This window comes from Sander vitreus, chromosome 5, assembly GCF_031162955.1.
Source record: "Sander vitreus isolate 19-12246 chromosome 5, sanVit1, whole genome shotgun sequence".
NCBI classification, from domain to species: domain Eukaryota; kingdom Metazoa; phylum Chordata; class Actinopteri; order Perciformes; family Percidae; genus Sander; species Sander vitreus.
This window is the reverse complement of record NC_135859.1, coordinates 6,935,001-6,953,391: the sequence shown is the minus strand read 5'-3', so window position 1 is coordinate 6,953,391 and position 18,391 is coordinate 6,935,001. Positions and strand designations below refer to the sequence as shown.

The 18,391-nt window shown below is 42.5% G+C and overlaps 1 protein-coding gene across 1 annotated transcript in view; it reads right to left on the bottom strand.

Moving 5' to 3' along the window:
• Nucleotides 1-8,587: 8,587 nt before the first annotated feature.
• The window catches only part of htr7c (5-hydroxytryptamine (serotonin) receptor 7c), a 29,648-nt gene continuing 19,844 nt past the window's right edge, over nucleotides 8,588-18,391 (bottom strand). Inside the window, exon 2 of the mRNA XM_078250291.1 lies at nucleotides 8,588-10,588. Within this exon, the coding sequence (XP_078106417.1) occupies nucleotides 9,850-10,588 (739 nt within the window). The 3' untranslated portion in view covers nucleotides 8,588-9,849. The remainder of the gene's footprint in view (nucleotides 10,589-18,391) is intronic.

Here is an 18,391-nt window from a genome sequence, read left to right as displayed (position 1 = left end):
TTAATTTATTTTCACTTCACTTGGCTACTATTTTGCCGTACTTCCTCGTAACACATCCTGCTGCTGCAAGAATAGCGACGCGGATTTCGGTGCCTCATTCTGGTGCCACTGATATGCCTGCACTTCTCTCTGATGCTCTGAAACAGACGTTACAGGCAACAGAAACATCGCTGCACGTGATGCTAGTTAACACTTTACTCGACAGCAGCTAACGTTAGCCTACCGCTAGCTAGTAGCTGGATTAAACACGGTTACAATGCTGACAGCTAACGCTAAACGGTGTAAAGTTTGTCTGTATTTCACTGTAGAGGATTCAACACCGGGATGTAACAATCTGCAGCTGCTGTTGTTGGAAAAACACAGATGGTGCGTTCAATGAAACTGGTAATTTACAGCCTCGTGGTGCATTCAAAGTTGTTGTTAAATGCCCTTTTCCCATCTGGTGGTTGTTTTTGTCATTCAACAGCAATTTACTAGTGAAATAAATAATTGTTATAGTGATTACATTTAATTTTGACGACATGGCCTTAGCAATAAACAAGCCATTCTTTAATGTCGCCAACTGTTTAGTACCCTTCTTTTCTTCTACCATTTTAAAAGTACCGCTTTAGCACCGGTATCCAAACCAAACAATACCCAACCCTAATATTGACTCTAGATTCAAATGTGTGACTAGATTAAATATATAATACAAAATACAAATCTTAAAATCAAGTTCATAAAGTAATTTTCTTTGCATTCATTTGATTCCCAATCAAGATACACTGGTAAGAATTGCTTTCCATTGTTAATATGTACTTAAACACAGTTCTGAAATGCAAAATAATAGAATTTTAATCATGTGATAAAACATGCCATTAATCGCGATTAACTATAGAAATTACACGATTAACGACAGCCCTAATTTTATTGCATGGCATAAGTATTTGATACATCAGAAAATCAGAACTTAATATTTGGTACAGAAACCTTTTTTTACAATTACAGAGATCATACGTTTCCTGTAGTTCTTGACCAGGTTTGCACACACTGCAGCAGGGATTTTGGCCCACTCCTCCATACAGACCTTCTCCAGATCCTTCAGGTTTCGGGGCTGTCGCTGGGCAATACGGACTTTCAGCTCCCTCCAAAGATTTTCTATTAGGTTCCAGTCTGGAGACTGGCTAGGCCACTCCAGGACCTTGAGATGCTTCTTACGGAGCCACTCCTTAGTTGCCCTGGCTGTGTGTTTCGGGTCGTTGTCATGCTGGAAGACCCAGCCACGACCCATCTTCAATGCTCTTACTGAGTGAAGGAGGTTGTTGGCCAAGATCTCGCGATACGTGGCCCCATCCATCCTCCCCTCAATACGGTGCAGTCGTCCTGTCCCCTTTGCAGAAAAGTATCCCCAAAGAATGATGTTTCCACCTCCATGCTTCACAGTTGGGATGGTGTTATTGGGGTTGTACTCATCCTTCATCTTCCTCCAACAGTCCAACAGTCTAACAGTCTGCGGTTACACTTTACTTGAAGGTATCTACATAAGAGTGACACGGCAATGTCATGAACGTGTCATAAACATTATAAACAGTCATAAACGTTTATGACATAACGCTTCTTTTAGTAAGTGTCATTCTTTTTTTGTCATGACAAGTTAGGGTTAGAGTTAGGGTTAATGTGTCATGACTGTGTCATGACAGTGTCATGACTGTCATGACAGTGTCATGTGTTCATGAGTGTCATGTCACTCTTATGTAGATACCTTCAAGTAAAGTGTTGCCCAGTTTTCTTGTAATAAGCAACAAATAAAACTGTAAGAAGATGGAACTTCTGTTGTTTCTGATAAATAAATGCATTGTCCTCTGAGCTCTGTTTTTCTTTGGCTGATATAATATGGCATTAGATCTGTCTAATTACAGCCTGTGTTTTCTAATTATCATAGAGCCATGTTGGTTGTGTTAAATGTGGTGTCTAATTAAAGCCAAAGCTGTATAGTAACGAAGTAGAACTACTTCACTACTGTACTTAAGTACTAAAAGGCTGTATCTGTACTCTACTGGAGTATAATTTTTTCTCCTACTTCCACTTTTACTTGAGTACATATTTTCGATGAGTTTAATACTTTCACGCCGATAAATTTGTTATGTGCTGCATCGTTACTGTTGTGAATTCCTCACGCTACGGAGACTGTGTAGGTTACAGTGTGTGTAGTTACGGCTACGTTGGTTACGTACGCCAATTAATCCCCGAGATCGCTTCGTGTTTCTTTTCATTACGGTCGCCTGTTCAGAAGTCAGACGATGTAAGTGTGTACTCTTTCGATTTAGCTATTGTTAAGCTATTCCTGAGTTGTTCAGTTGTACTGTACTGAGTTCCCAGCGGTCCCGCCACTGCAGCAAAGCCTGGCCTCCATCCTGCTTCTGAAGGCCGACGGAAGCCCACACCGTCATCTCCCCGGGACCAGGTCCATGCCCACTTCACTAACCGCGCGCACCTGTGTGCCACCTAGGTGACCGCGGCGCAGAACAACATCGCTCTGCTGTCTCTGCCATGACCTCTAAGCCTTTGGCTGTCAGCCAGAGTTATATCGACATCTGACTGCACATGTCACAGTGGCACATCTGCCTGCACAGGTCACAACTCCTAGCCAATAGCAGATGTGTACTCTTGGACGGTCCCATTGCCCCTGGTGGGTTGTTTGGACCGCACCTTGGACAGCCACAAGCAATAGGTAGTGGAGGGAATACGGAAAGAAGGAAACGGGAAAAATATCTCCTGGAAAGCGGTGCCTTGCCAACAACAGTGGCACCAAGATGTCAGCTCGAGGAGATGGCGCCCCGCAGGCTGCGGCTGCGCCTCCCCAAGCCCTGGCTCAAGCTCCACCGTACCACCTTCCTCCCCCTTGGTGGTATTCCCCACCAAAAATCAAACCAACGCAGCCATAGGGCCCTGCGGACGGCACCCGGCTGGTCTAATCCACCCCTGAGCCAACTCGCAAACATCGGCGTTAGTGGCAGTGACAGTAACAGGGCGCCAGGAACTAATGTCTCACTCCAGCTGAGATTTGGAAACATAAGGGAGCTTTTAAGGGCCACACAGTTTCTCCTAAAGAGCAGTTTCCTTTACAGCCACACTGTGTCAGAATTAACAGGAGCAAACACCCACTCAAAGTGCGTGTTGATAGCCTACTCAGTTCTTCTCCACCTCCCAGCTGATTATGTGGATTGGTGAGAGTCCTGATTTCCCCCCCTTAGCGGGCCTTGTTTTCGGTACTCTGATCCGAATACACATTTCGGTTGCTGACCCCGCCATGCATCCCCAGCATATATCTGGCAGCAGCCCCACTTTCGACTCTGCCTAACACGGCTTGTGAGAAACGAACAAATTGCTTCACACAGCGGCAGGGAGGGCACAATACTCACTGCTATGTAAACAGACAACACACAGACATGTGTGTGCCCACTCATGAAATGCTGTGCTGTGTGGAAAAGCATGTTACCCATGATGAACACATGAATGTTGAAGCTAATCACAAACAGCTATACGCTTCAATTCGCCAGGATTCGCCCTCCCCCAGTTCTTACCGGCATGGTAAAAACGATCATGTTATCTGAAGTTCAGATAACGGCTCTGACGTCAGAGTTGGCGGAGCTGCTGGAAAAAATATGCTATAGCCTAATCTCCCGCATCGGCTCGGACACTACCTTGTGTTCCCTTTTGAGCCTCTGGCACAAAACTCTCTCATAATGTTGTTACTGACAACAGCACTCCTCATATCCTTGACGTCAGCTAGGAGAGTGAGTGAGTGACTTTATGCACGCTGTCGGTCACGGGAGCGTGGCTACATTACAGCCAAATCCTTCATTCATGCCGAGGGTCAAAACAAACTCTTTACCGAGAATTTCTTACCTTGAGGGTTTCTTCCTTCCGCCTCATAACAGAAGCAGAATAAGCGTCTCACCGAGTGCACGCGTTATCCCAGTATGTTTTACGCACGGCAGACATCAGGCGGCGCAGCTGTGTGAGGTTATCGTCCACGCTTTTAGTGTGAAAGGGAGTGGCTTCCGGGCACATTCCACTAGAGCGTTATCAGCACCCACGGCCCTCCTCGGAGGTATGACAGTGGCTGACATTTGCGCAATGGTGTCTTGGGCATCTCCGTGCCTTTTTTCATCCGCTTTTATTTCGCGATGTGTCTCCATGATTCACTCGTCTTATCCGCAACGGCATGTGATTCACTATTAGATCTGGTATGCCATGTTTCCATCCTCCTGCACCAGAGTGCCTGTGAGGAATGTGCTTTGCATTAATTAATGATGATTTTAATCTTAATTATGGAGCACCTTCAGAATCCATGCGGCAGGGCCTCACAACGTTAAGCAGGCCAGTCATGGAGGTAGCCTATTGGGTTTTTAAGCTAACAATATCATTTTGTTACATTAAAAAAAACCTGTACAGTGTGAAAAGGAAGAGGAGCTAGTCTATGCTATCTGCTTGTGGATTTTGGTGTCACAAGTGTAATTGACTACAGCTTAAACCAATAGCAACAGCTCTTAGAGGGTGAAGCCTATACGAAATAGAACAATAGTTACGTATTGTAACTCCAGATTCTATGAGTATAGGCATAGCCCTCTAAGATCCGGGCAACCTGCTTCCCTAACATTGGCTGAAGAAAAATGCTGATATTGGGAGCAGATCTCTGGTCTTGCAGCTGTGATATACAGTAACTGTGGATGTAAGAGAGGCCCGTGCAGGGCACAAGGGCGGGAAAGAAATCTTCATGACTGTGCATGCGCGAGGGATAAACCCAAACACATATAAATACAACAGCAACAGCTCTTAGAGGGCTATGCCTATACTCATAGAATCTGGAGTTACAATACGTAACTATCAATCTCCTATTTGGTTTCTAGTAAATTACGAGATAAGGATTTTGTGAATTATATGCACTCCTGTACATATGGGCCTTTTGCTTATTAGTGACATGTCTAGATTCTTCTTTTTTTAAGATTGGCTTGATGACGGCAGTTTTCAGGGCCTGTGGTAAGGCACCTGAGAGAAGAGACGCGTTTACAATCTGAAGGTCTAAGGCCAAACAATTTGAAAAAGCTTGTTGGCAGATTTTCAAGGCAGCAGGAGGAGGATTTCAGAAGTTGTGTAATGTCCTCCAGGTTTTTATGGTTTTATGGTTGATCACATTAAATTGTGTCATTGTATTTGAATTGGTTTTACGTGGACACAGGGACAACACATATCCTGTACCTGATATGGAGGCATTGACTGTGTGTCTAATTTTCTGAATTTTGTTAGTGAATTCATTGCAGGTGGATAGAAGTTCAGATGGTAGTGACACAGGAGGGTCTGTTAGTCTGTAGATAGTATCAAGGCACATGCGTTGTTTTTGGCGATAATGTCAGAGAAGATGGACCGCCTTGTATTTCTCATTTCCAAATTACAAATGCGAAGTCTCTCTTTATAGATGTCATAATGAACCTGTAGATTTGTTTTTCACCACCGGTGTTGAGCTTTTTCACACTCTCTTCTGTTTTTTACAGCATGGCATTTCTCCATGGAGACCTTTTCTTACCAGAGACAGACTTCACCTTAGTGGGTGCAATGGCATCAATAACATTTGTAATTTTAGAATTAAAATGATCTACAAGCTCATTGACTGAGATACAAAAGAGGGCAGGTGTGGAGGAGAAAAGCAGAATGGATGTTTCACTGGTGTTTTCAGCGATGTACAGTTTTGTGATTACCGATTTGAAAATTGTGTACACGGAGATAGTGCTATCTAAGAAAACACAGGAATGATCAGACAGCAAAGTCAACATAACCTTGGAAATGGACAGACCCTTGGAGATAATCAAGTCCAGAGTGTGGGCTCTCTTACATGCTGGGTCAGTCCATAGTTATCAAGAACACAACACAGTTCTTTAGTGAAAAATGACAAACTCGTCACATGGGTCTTGCTTCTCCAGCCGATAGCAATGGCAGCTTGTTCGAAATACGATCTCATATTTTACGAAAATAGTTCACTGAAACGTGTTTCTGAAAACATTGTAAGCAAGAAATAGGCCATGCAGTTGCTGAATCTTCATTTCAGATTGACAAAGGTCAGTTTAAAAAAATTTCGTCAGATTTTGAGAGGCGTCCGTCACTCATCCCGCTCGCCATTTCCAGGGTTAGCACTCCACCAATCAGATTGGTCATTGAGTCCGATTGCCCGCGCTCCGACCCAGCAAGTCAGGTCGGCCAAAATGAAGGCGGAACACACCAAATAGACTCGAGTCACCGACCTCGCCAGACTGTCCAGACTGTTGTCTAGTTGCATACTGATTGTTGGGGAGGTGTTTTGTTGCTAGTTCTCTTAAAATAAAATTAACCTCATTTGCTACCTAGAACACCTGACCTTTCATGTTTTGAGCTATGCTACCTATATCAGCATGTTAAGTTGTTAAAATCAATATTTTTATGATAACAATAGGCGTAATGTGAAAGAGATCACTTGTAGTAATGAATCCAGAAATAATTATAAAACCCAACTCTGTAGTTGCTCTTAGCTCTACAAAACTTTAGCTCATTGTCTTGGTTGTACGCCCTGCAACTTTACTGTTTTGGTTTACTCTCACAGCCCTCATTAGTGTAGTTTTCAGCTGCAGCATACAGCTGTTTTTAGCTAAAACGGTCCAATAAACCCACTGTGCACTACCTGCCCAGCATTAAATGGCAGACAGACACACAATTAGCAATACCTGGTGAACATAGTGGGGCACATATCAGCTAGCTATAAGAGCAAGACATTGGCCTCAGGAATTAGTGGAGACCAAAACAGAGTGTAAAGGGGAGTGAATATTGGACTTACATTCACCAGGTAGCCAGAAACACCACTCCAAATGAATGTTAATATTGCTCCCTATCCGCTGGATGTGTAAATAAGTCTGATCTCACAGAAATGCGTGTAATGACCACATATTTACGTGGTGATGGCATGTATGCTAATGTGTTAAAATGATGTGCCGGCACCACAGAAACAATTAAAATAGGTTTAGGCAACAAAACTACTCGCTGGTTTAGGAAAAGATCTTGGTTTGGGTTAATATAACTATGTTACGTGCGTAGGTTAAAGACGTTACGTTGGCTATGTGACATGAGTTAAGTACGTTACGTAGCCTACATAATATAACAAATATAAAATATTTTGATTAAAATCTTTTGGTGGGGGTGAAATAGAAGTGTTAATACTTTGTGGTCCTTTTACGCATTTCTGTGAGATCAGGCTGAAATAAGTAAGTTTGTCATTTCAATCAGGAGAGACTTCATTTAGAGTAAACAATCAATTTTTATTCAAGTGCATGATAAAAAGAATTTGAGTCTTTGGGAATTAGACCCCATCGTGACGTGGTATATATTGGTGGTAATGATGCCGTGATTAGTTCAAGATATTTGCCCCTGGGGTCTAGAGCAAAGGATATAATTTGGCTAAAAGATATCGTGGCAATATCTGGTTGGACTACTTGGAGTGAACGCCACAGAGTAGAAGCCGGAGATAGAGGCCAAGAGAGACGAGAATAAATGAGTGAGTAAAGGGAGTCTTCCTAATTGAACTTTCACTAAGCTTCATGTCAACTCAAAGGTGTTAATAAGTCATACGTTTAACATTGTCCTTGTGAGCAGGTTAGCATGCTGATGTTAGCATGTAGCCCAGCTCAACTGCTGCACTTAAATTCAAGATTCAAAATCCTTTATTAATCCCACAATGGGGAAATTCACACTGTTGCAGCAGCAAGGGATAAGAGGAAAAATAAGACACATGTTAACACACAATAATAAATATAATTAGAGTAAATATTAAATAGCAAAATGTATTTACAGTAATTGCACAATACAGCCTCAGAAAGCTGGCGTGGCTGTAGACTGATAGTCTTGCTCGGTTTAGGTGTGTGTGAGGTACAAACACATCCTGAATAGTTCTGTACTGAGATGGTTACATACATTAACACTCTTACACATGACTGCTTACTCCAATCGTTTTCTGCTTTTCAGACCAAGTCTACCATATCCCCTACTGGTTTGAGAATTTGAACTACACACCTTCCGACCACAACACATCATACACGTCAAGTCCTACCTCATCCTTGTGTCGCTACAGGATAGTGTCAGTCATGACAGCAAGCAGACAGCTGTCACCCACACTGAATAAAAGATTTAGCTCCAAGCAGACCGAGAATAAAGTCGTCTATTTTGGGTCACAATCCTCATACAAGTTTGCAGAGTCCTTGCAGTAGCATGACGGCCTTGGAGCTAATTCTGAAGAAATATCATGAATGTTTCAAAGGCGTCCAGCAGGCCTTAAGGTTTGTCTTTATTGCTCATGATAAACCCAATCAGTTAAGTCAGCGAGGATAATGAATTGTGTGGATCAGGCTTTTGATGATAATGCTCTGGAGACCTGTGTGGATTATCTCCTGTTTGAAAATTAGAGAAAAAAAAAAGATCTTTTGATTCTCGGTCTAAAGACAAACTCTATCGCTGAACCAGTCACGTGTGCGTTATTGTATATCATCAAGGTTACTAACGTAGGCCACAGTGACATTTTAGCCAAGTGTTTCTTTATTTACAGTGTGATGAAATGCTTTGCCACCTCTCCAGCTCATTTCTGAAGGTAATGACAAAGCAGTCAAACGGAGCAATCACAGAGCAGTTGTAGATAGATTGATCTTACACAATATAAAACAGCAGTTAAATATAAAATGATGCAAGACAGCGGTACATCTGTTTGGAGTAAATGTACAGAAATCTCAAAAATGGAGGTAGAAAAAGCACACACACTACTCGACTGATGACATTTGACACAGAAGTGTCAGGAAGGAAGTAACCACATCCTGATTCAAAATTTAGATGGAAACACTGTTGGCATCCTGTGGGGCAGAAGAGTCTCAAGAACATCACGTCAGTTCTTAAATTGAAACTGCAGAGTTCAACAGGTTTAGTTACCTGTATACAACCAATAATGTCAGCAGCCAAATGTGGAATGAAATTGATCGAGGCAAAAATAACACGAGTTGAAACATGGAAACACTTCAGAATCTGAATTATGTAACCAGTGTATTTATGTATACATTGGCATGTAAGACAAATGTGTTTCATGCAGACACTAAACAAACTACTTTCAGTTTATTCTTAGAGCAATAAACACTGAGATTTCGTGAATGGAAAAATGTTCCCTTCATGTCGCATTTTAACACCATTTTCCACCCACTTCCATTCCCTTGGCATCACCACATTGTAAACATTTGTGAAACATTTATGGTGCTCTTGTTAAATTTAGTGAGGACCAAATTGAAAAGTATGACTGAAGAAAGTGATTTAAATAATATTTCATCCTAGCACAAAGCACGATACACCAAGTGTCTCTGACTCTCTGTTTGAAATTAATCTGGGATGTGCTCAAATGCATGTTTAGATGAAGATGTTTAGAAGACAGTGTGCAACAAAACAAATGTTTTGCCTTATCAAACATCAATTTTGTTATCATACAGAAATCTGTTTGCTTTCTTAGCCCTCTGAAAGCCTTAAGATTGATTGTGTTGACATGTCATTTCCTTTGTCACTACGTTATCCTTCCGTGAATCCAGAGCCAGGACGGAATTGTGGCATATGCACAAAAGCACTGTCTACTTGAATAGCTCATCAAGTACGCTCTAGGATTTTCTTTCCCAAAATAGAATGACTGAGTCGCACACACACAATGCTTTGTCTTTTCTACAGGTCTGCTGTATTCATGTCGCCCTTTAAGCACCAAGTGTACACGCACAGGCACATACCCTACTCTTTGAGGGTCAATATATGCTGCTGAATTACCCTGCTTTAAACCTTGAGAGCCTCATGCACGCCCACAGCAGACAGTCGGCGGTTGATGTTCCGATAACGACAGCGGAGAAGGTCACGATAAGTGGATCGCAGGTCTCGGTTGAAGAAGGCGTAGATGAAGGGGTTCATTAGGGAGTTGGCATAGCCTAACCATAGCAGTGTGCGCTCCAGCCAGATGGGCACACAGCTACACTCCACTCCACAAATAAAGGGCCTGGCAGTGGACAGGATGAAGAACGGCAGCCAGCACACAGTGAAGACCCCCACGATCACCCCCAGTGTTGTCGCTGCTTTCTGCTCCCGCTTGAAGATGGAGATGTTTCTGCGCTCACGGTTTAGCAGGCGCGATAAGGACGCGCACTCCTCCACCACACCGGGCGGCTTCAGGCCCTGCATTCGCAGTGCCTCATTAGTCACTGTTTCGATGCGCTCACGGCGCGGAAGGTCATTAAAGCGGTGCTTGGCGCCACTCTTACGAGCTGCCCTGAAGATCTTGTAGTACATGACCAGCATGACCAGCATAGGGATGTAGAAGGCTACAGCTGTGGAATAAATGGTGTAGCCAAAGTCTTGGCTAATGAGGCACACGCCGGCTGTGTGGACGTTTTTGGCCCAGCCGCAGAAAGGCGGCAGGGTAATGGATGCTGACACCAGCCACACTCCCAGGATCATCTTCGCCATCAGCTGACCGTTCTGCCGGGCAGGGTAGGTGAGGGGCCGTGTTATCCCCAGATATCTTTGAGAAAAGGAGACAAAAAAAAAGTATCAGTACTAACCTCCATGCAGACTTTCAATTTAGGAATAAAAGCAGTTGAAGTTACCTTGACATTGTCTCTAAAAGAATGTAATACCTTGTTCAGTACAGTAGCTTAATCATAGCAAAAACAAGGATGATTTATCACATTTAATGCATTCAGACATTCTGCTGAAGCAAGAACATCTGCTGCCTGCCTTTTATTGAGATGAAACTGCAGTGTGGTAGCATCAAATACATGTCCACTCATTTCAAACACAGGCATTTCAATGAGCGGTCATAAGCTCTGTCATTGCCTGTTGGGCCATTAGCTGCTTTTCTTTGGCTTTGGAGGAGCTTAGTTAGATAGGCAGCTCAGTGGTTTCAAATAGCAGCTGGAGGTGTCAGGAAGATTAAGATAAAGTGAGGTGTGAAAAGCTTGAATTTGTACAAAACTGGGAAAATAGCCACTATTCTCACCAAATGATCAATCTATGTGTACATCTCAGTGTGATTTGGCTGTGTGCCCGCAGCCTTCATCAGCATCAAATGCGTCATTGATGAAAGCTGTATATTTGACACTTCCGGCTGTTTTTCTTGTTTCTGTCTCTATGGTTAATCATAAGATAAAAAGCTTCAGGGAGCACTGGCCAATTCGTCTCGGCATCCACCAGTGATGCTATCAGCGCTGTGGTCATCAAATTCAACTCAGTCAGCCTTGGCCGGATTTTTCACTCTATCTACGGCTTTACAGTGGTGTGAAAAAAGTGTTTGCCCCCTTCCTCATTTCCTGTTCCTTTGCATGTTTGTCACACTTAAGTGTTTCGGAACATCAAACCAATTTAAACAATAGTCAAGGACAACACAAGTAAACACAAAATGCAATTTGTAAATGAAGGTGTTAATTATTAAAGGTGAAAAAAAATCCAAACCATCATGGCCCTGTGTGAAAAAGTGATTGCCCCCTAAACCTAATAACTGGTTGGGCCACCCTTAGCAGCAACAACTGCAACCAAGCGCTTGCGATAACGTGCAATGAGGCTTTTACAGCGTCCCTGGAGGAATTTTTGGCCCACTCATCTTTGCAGAATTGTCCTAATTCAGTTACATTAGAGGGTTTTCGAGCATGAACGGCCTTTTTAAGGTCATACCACAACATCTCAATAGGATTCAGGTCAGGACTTTGGCTAGGCCACTCCAAAGTCTTCATTTAGTTTTTTCTTCAGCCATTCGGTGGTGGACTTGCTGGTGTGTTTAGGATCATTGTCCTGCTGCAGAACCCAAGTTCGCTTTCAGCTTGAGTACACGAACAGATGGTCGGACATTCTCCTTCAGGATCTCTTGGTAGACAGCAGAATTCATAGTTCCTTTTATCACGGCAAGTCTTCCAGGTCCTGAAGCAGCAAAACAGCCCCAGACCATCACACTACCACCACCATATTTTACAGTTGGTATAATGTTCTTTTTATGAAATGCAGTGTTCCTTCTACGCCAGATATACTTGGACACACACCTTCCAAAGAGTTCCACTTTTGTCTCATCGGTCCACAGAATGTTGTCCCAAAAGTCTTGGGGATCATCAAGATGTGTTCTGGAGAAATTGAGACAAGCTTTGATGTTCTTTTTTGCTCAGCAGTGGTTTTCTCCTTGAACTCTGCCATGCAGGCCATTTTTTGCCCAGTCTTTTCCTGATGGTGGAGGCATGAACGCTGACCTTAACTGAGGCAAGTGAGGCCTGCAGTTCTTTGGACGTTGTTGTGGGGGTCTTTTGTGACCTCTTGATGAGTCGTCGCTGCGCTCTTGGGGTAATTTTGGGCGGCCGGCCACTCCTGGGAAGGTTCACCACTGTTCCATGTCTTCGCCATTTGTGGATAATGGCTCTCACTGTGGTTCGCTGATTCCCAAAGCTTTGGAAATGGCTTTATAACCCTTTCCAGACTGATAGATCTCAATTACTTTCTTTCTCAATTGTTCCTGAATTTCTTTGGGTCTCGGCATGATGTGTAGCTTTTAAGGATCTTCTGGTGGACCTTACTGTGTCAAGCAGCTCCTATTTAAGTGATGCCTTGATTGTGAACAGGTGTGGCAATAATCAGGCCTGGGTGTGGCTAGAGAAATTGAACTCAGGTGTGGACAACCACAGTTATAGTATGTTTTAACAAGGGGGGGCAATCACTTTTTTCACACAGGGCCATGATGGTTTGGATTTTTTTTCTCCTTTAATAATAAACACCTTCATTTACAAATTGCATTTTGTGTTTACTTGTGTTGTCCTTGACTTTTGTTTAAATTGGTTTGATGTTCAAACACTTAAGTGTGACAAACATGCAAAGGAACAGGAAATGAGGAAGGGGGGCAAACACTTTTTTCACACCACTGTAGATGTTGAGTTTATACTTGTCAGGTCCAGTCTGAAAGATTGCACATTTTCCTTAATGTTTATTTCAATTAGGAGAGACAAGTCAATGAAGTAAAGATGAATGTTTAGTATAACAGATATGTGATATTTAAGGCTTTTTTACAAATAAGTTTGTTACAAATGCCTGTGACTGTGTAGAATATGTACTTTATATTCTGTTAAATTCCTATTAAAAGGACGGGCATTAATTACACAACTTTGGTTTTGTTGATGCTAAAATTACTCTTAAATCCATTCCAGTCCTTTTAAAAAACGTTGCAGGTACACAGTACAGCAACAAACGTTTTGCAAATACAAAATAGTACATAATCCACATTTTGTTTGCTACAAGCTTACTGGCTTCAGAAAACAGCGCACTGTAGTCCAGCACATCTGCTGCACACTGTAGCTTGTTAACAACTGACAACACACCATGCAAGTGGTATTGATGTAGATCACAATCACTTGGAAAAGACAATATAGCTACAACTGCACTGAGGCTGAAAGCACACGATTACATCACACACATACACACACCCCGCCCACCCCCCTCCCCACTCTCTCACACACACACCCCTGATGTTTTTTAATCGGCTCAGAAAAATATATTTATTTTCAGTTCCTATCTGGCCACATGTACACTGTAATTCGGGAGGCACATGAGGCATGTCACCTACATGCCACACATCAGAATTTGTCAGCGTTGCCATGGCAACAAGTGAAACGTCTCATTTCTCTGATACAGGTGTCATTATTTTGTCACCCTTGGCAGCTGGAGTGGACGAGTGGTAGCATACTGTAGATGACCATGAGACACAAGACTGGAAAGAAAGCCAAATACACTATTACACAGGTTTTTAAAACTCCCTTGGCTTGGCTGGTTAGTTGTACTCACTGAATATTACATAACAAATACTGTACACTGTATTCAGCTCAAATCCTGCTCTGCCTAATTTACAACCCGCACTTAAAATGTACCAGTGTACCATGCCCAGGCAAGCAATGTCAAATAGATACAAGTAAGATCCGGAGATGGGTACACTCCATGCTATGGGAATTCTTAGAAATGCATAATAGAAACCCAGTAATGCAACACTTCTCTTTGAATGCGTTATTCAGTAATGAGGAAGGTTCCTGCTTGTATTTTAGCAGGCAGGCCAACTGGTCTGTGGGACCGCCAGTTTGTTTTATCTTGTTCGTTTTGACATAAAGGGATTAAACATTCCAGACCTGTGAGAGCCAAGAACATGATAGCATACATCTCACATAAAGAACATCTCAAAATGAGGTTTATATTAGAGATGTTCCGATACCAGTATCGGTATCGGCTCCGATACCGCCTAAAACGCTGGTATCGGTATTGGGAAGTACTGGAGTTCATGCACCGATCCGATACCACGTAATAAAGCCCTAAAGAAAATCTACGTTAAAGTAGTTTATTTATGTTCTTTTTCCATTATAACTGATTGTCAAACTGGATAATAAAAGAAAGTTCTGGGGCATTCATTGTTTGAGTTTGTTGATGTTTGACAACGAGTTTAACCTGAGCCAGACCAACAACAAAGATAGAAATCATATCACATCCATACAGGGATAGTAGTATAAAGTTGTTAAAATATAATAAAATATATGACACACTGGTATCGGATTAGTACTCGGTATCGGCCGATACGCAAGTTCAGGTATCGGGAAGCAAAAAATTGTATCGGGCCATCTCTAGTTTATATACAAAATGAGGTTTATATATAGAGAATAATGACATCACTACAACATACCAAGGAAACATAAAATGCACAATCAACAAATTCTCACTCCCAACTCATCACATACGGGTGCTTGGTCAGGACCTCATGCCGTCATTTTTCAGCGTGCATGGTAGGGTGAGGTTTAGGTAACAAAACTTTAAGTTTAGTAAAAGATTGTGGTTTGGATTAAAATAAGTGTGTTTGTTACGTAACTTAAAGTGACATTACAAAAGTAAGGTAACTTACATGTTTAGTGAACGTTGTCTTTTGGTTTCACATGGGATTTGAACAGCAGTCACCTGGGTGAAAGTCCTATGTTTGTTTGACCCATCAATGTGCCCCAACCTCCGCCCTACTTTGTGGCTCTTTATCTCTGTGGACGTTGTCACTCTTTTATACGGTCATCTCACCATGCCGTGGTCAAGCAGTTGCTCTGAGCGTCTAATATTGCAGCGCATGGGCTTACATTGGAGTTAGCTGAAAGCCCCGTGCATTTCATGCAGAGTAGGAATGTGCATCTCCGGTCCAAGGGTGATGCAATACACATCTCTCGATGCAGTAACTGCTGCTGCGATTCGATTCACCCCCTATTGCAATGCATAGCCATTCAACATGATTTGATTTAACACACTGTGATTCAATGCGTTATTTTATTTCTTTGGTTCTTCTTAAGCAAACCAAAAATGTGTTGGTAAGCAGCCTGCATTGTGCTCTCACAAGCTGGCAGAAATACTTTCACTTCTATTAAAGGGCATATTAAAAGCATATTTAGTCTTTGAAGAACAAATATGATTATAATATTGACAGAAATGATGTTACTGTATCGTAATCAATCAGAATCCGCTCTACTTTTTCACAATTGGTCATTTTGATGTGACCCTATGTGATGCTCGACAAAAAGTAATATGTGTGATAGTCTTCATAACAGCCTGTGCGTGTGTGTGTGTGCGTGCGTGAGTGCGTGCGTGTGATTGTGTCTGACAGTCAGCACTGAGTGACACAAGTCACAGAGTGAAATGAGTAGTGGAGAAATAACAGAGTGTAGGTAGGCTAAAGGTAAAGGTAAGGGGAAGCTGGTGTAATGCGTAGCTCTTCCTCCTCCATGTTAATCTCTGATGTGACGCGGACGTTAGACACACATCGGCCTCTGTAGTAGCGTTATTGGTCACAGGCAGCAGCGGAGATGAGAGTGCGCGCTTGGGACAGTGAAAGAGTTTAAAGGGGAGCAATTAATCTTAATATTCTAACATTTCTAAATAATAAAGGCGTATGTTTACTACTAATAATAATATAAATTAATCGGAATTTACCGATGCAGGCGCGCGGATAGCTCAGTTGGTAGAGTGGGCGCCCATGTATAGAGGTTTACTCCTCGACGTAGCGGGCCGCGGGTTCAACTTCCGACATGCAGGCCTTTGCTGCATGTCATTCCCCCCCCTCTCTCTCCCCTTTCATGTCTTCAGCTGTCCTGTCAAAAATAAAAGGCCAAAAATGCCCTAAAGAAATTCTTTTTAAAAACGATGCATCACGAGTCCTTCCCAAATTGTATCCAGTGAAAACTTTTATAATAGGTGCACTCGCATGGTGCATTTTTATGTCCGAGCACCGATCCAAATCGGTGAATCTTCCCATCCCTAATACAGACACGGAAGGCCGCCTTAGGACCACTGACCAAGCATTATTAAGCGTATTTGACGAATTGGGAGTGAGAATTAGTTGGCACAATATGTGAATATAACCAAAATAATGCAATGTAAATGTAATGTAAATCAGTTTAGAATTATTAAAACTGCAACAGCTGATTTTTGTTTTGCCCCCTGTGGGCAGCAGAAACAAGGTATAAACGCAACATTGACATTTAAACACTTTAAAGTGGATATGGCGAATAGTTTTCATTTAGCAGTTATTAGCAAACAGTTGCTTATTTCCACATCCAGCAGACACAGAGCAACATTATCATTTATTTGGAGTCTGATTAGTCTATATCCACGACTTTCTACTTCAGGGATTGCCCCATTGCCACCGGAAATTCCGCCGTATGTCCTTTTCAGCCAGATTTCCGTTACCTAACGCTTCCCTTGTGTTGGAATTTTAAACTCTGGTTGATTTATGAGGACTACGGTTAACTGCGCATCAGATCTCTGCAGGGTAAATCCAGACAGCTAGCTAGACTATCTGTCCGATCTTGAGTTTTCTGTTGCACGACTATGAACGCCAATAAACCAGAGCATGTTTCTCTCCCATCCCGGAATGCTGCGTGGACTAGCCAGACCCTCCTTCGCAGCGCTGTGGAAGAAATGTCTATAAATATATATTTAGAGTGTGTGCATGTTTTTTTGTTTTGTTTTTTCCTCTGGAGGATTTGGGACACATCCACAGACGCAGCAGCCCTCGGGATTACCCTGCCCCTGACAGCGTGCCCGAGCTAATGGAGAATTCCATTACTTCCACTAGGCTACCAACCAGGGCAGCTCTGTGCTGAAACATCGTAAGCAGCCCTGGTGTGCAACAGTCGTCAGTCATCTCAAGGAGCACCTCAGTCTCAATCCTTTTATGTCTCAGAATGGATACACAGCGAAATATTTACCAAGCTGCAGTTGGTTTGAGCGGAGGAGTGGTAAATTTAGAACAGGATCACCTGCAATGAAAGCAACAGGCCTGGAAGGGAGTGCTTTCAAATGACAGATCATTTTTCCTAGAGAAACTCTCCTCTCAGCCATTTAGAATGTCATATACCTAAGGGTAATCCATAATAAGTCTGTGAGAAAGTGAAGTGTTTTAGGCAGAATATCTTTTTTTTGTTCCAGTGTATGTGTGTGAGTGAAGTGGGCTCAGAGATGGAGACATCGCCTGAAATCAAAGAATTTGGGTTGAAGTGTCTCTTCAAGAACTGAGTGCAACTGGGCTGCTTTTTATCCAGCGGTCAGTATTGGGTATTCACTGTGTTCATGCTTGGTTTGTTCTCCATAAAGTGAATGAGAGTGCTGAAAAAGGGGAAAATCTGAAAACACCCAATCCATTGTTCACTCTGTGTTCAGTGCAAACTGGTCTTGCTGAAAAATATTTGAAAGAAAAGCTTGTTTATTTATTGATTTTTTTTTTTTTTTTGGTGTGCAATTTTCTAATACCAGCTGTACTAACCCGAAACAAGGTTTCTCTTTAGGTAACAAATACAGTAAATGACAAGAAAAATGAAATGGTGTTACAGTATTTCAATGAAGATATCATCACAGAGTATTTATTCTGAGCTGCCCTAGACTGAAGAGGACCAAATCTGTCTAGTGAGAGTTCTGGGATTTTTCCAACATCAGACAACAACCTTAGTCCTCAAGGAATGCTTCAGCTCTCCTATTCTATTTGAGGAACCTCCAGAAGACTGAAATTGAGCTGCTTCTCTCACAGAGCACACTGCACAACATGAGCAGCGCTGTTTCCTCCTCAACAAGGCGGCAAAGGAGTAATCCCATCTGTTTCCAACTATGTTTAGATCAAAAGAACTGTTTAGGTCAGGTTCGGTTTTGTTCTCTGACTTCTGCTCATGTTACGGTTGAATGAGTAAAGTAGCTGCTGTCATCTTGACTCTTGCATAAACTGAGTCATCCCTGGACAGACTTCAGTACTTCATCCCTCGGATATGTCTGTTACCTCCAGCCACAGGACTGC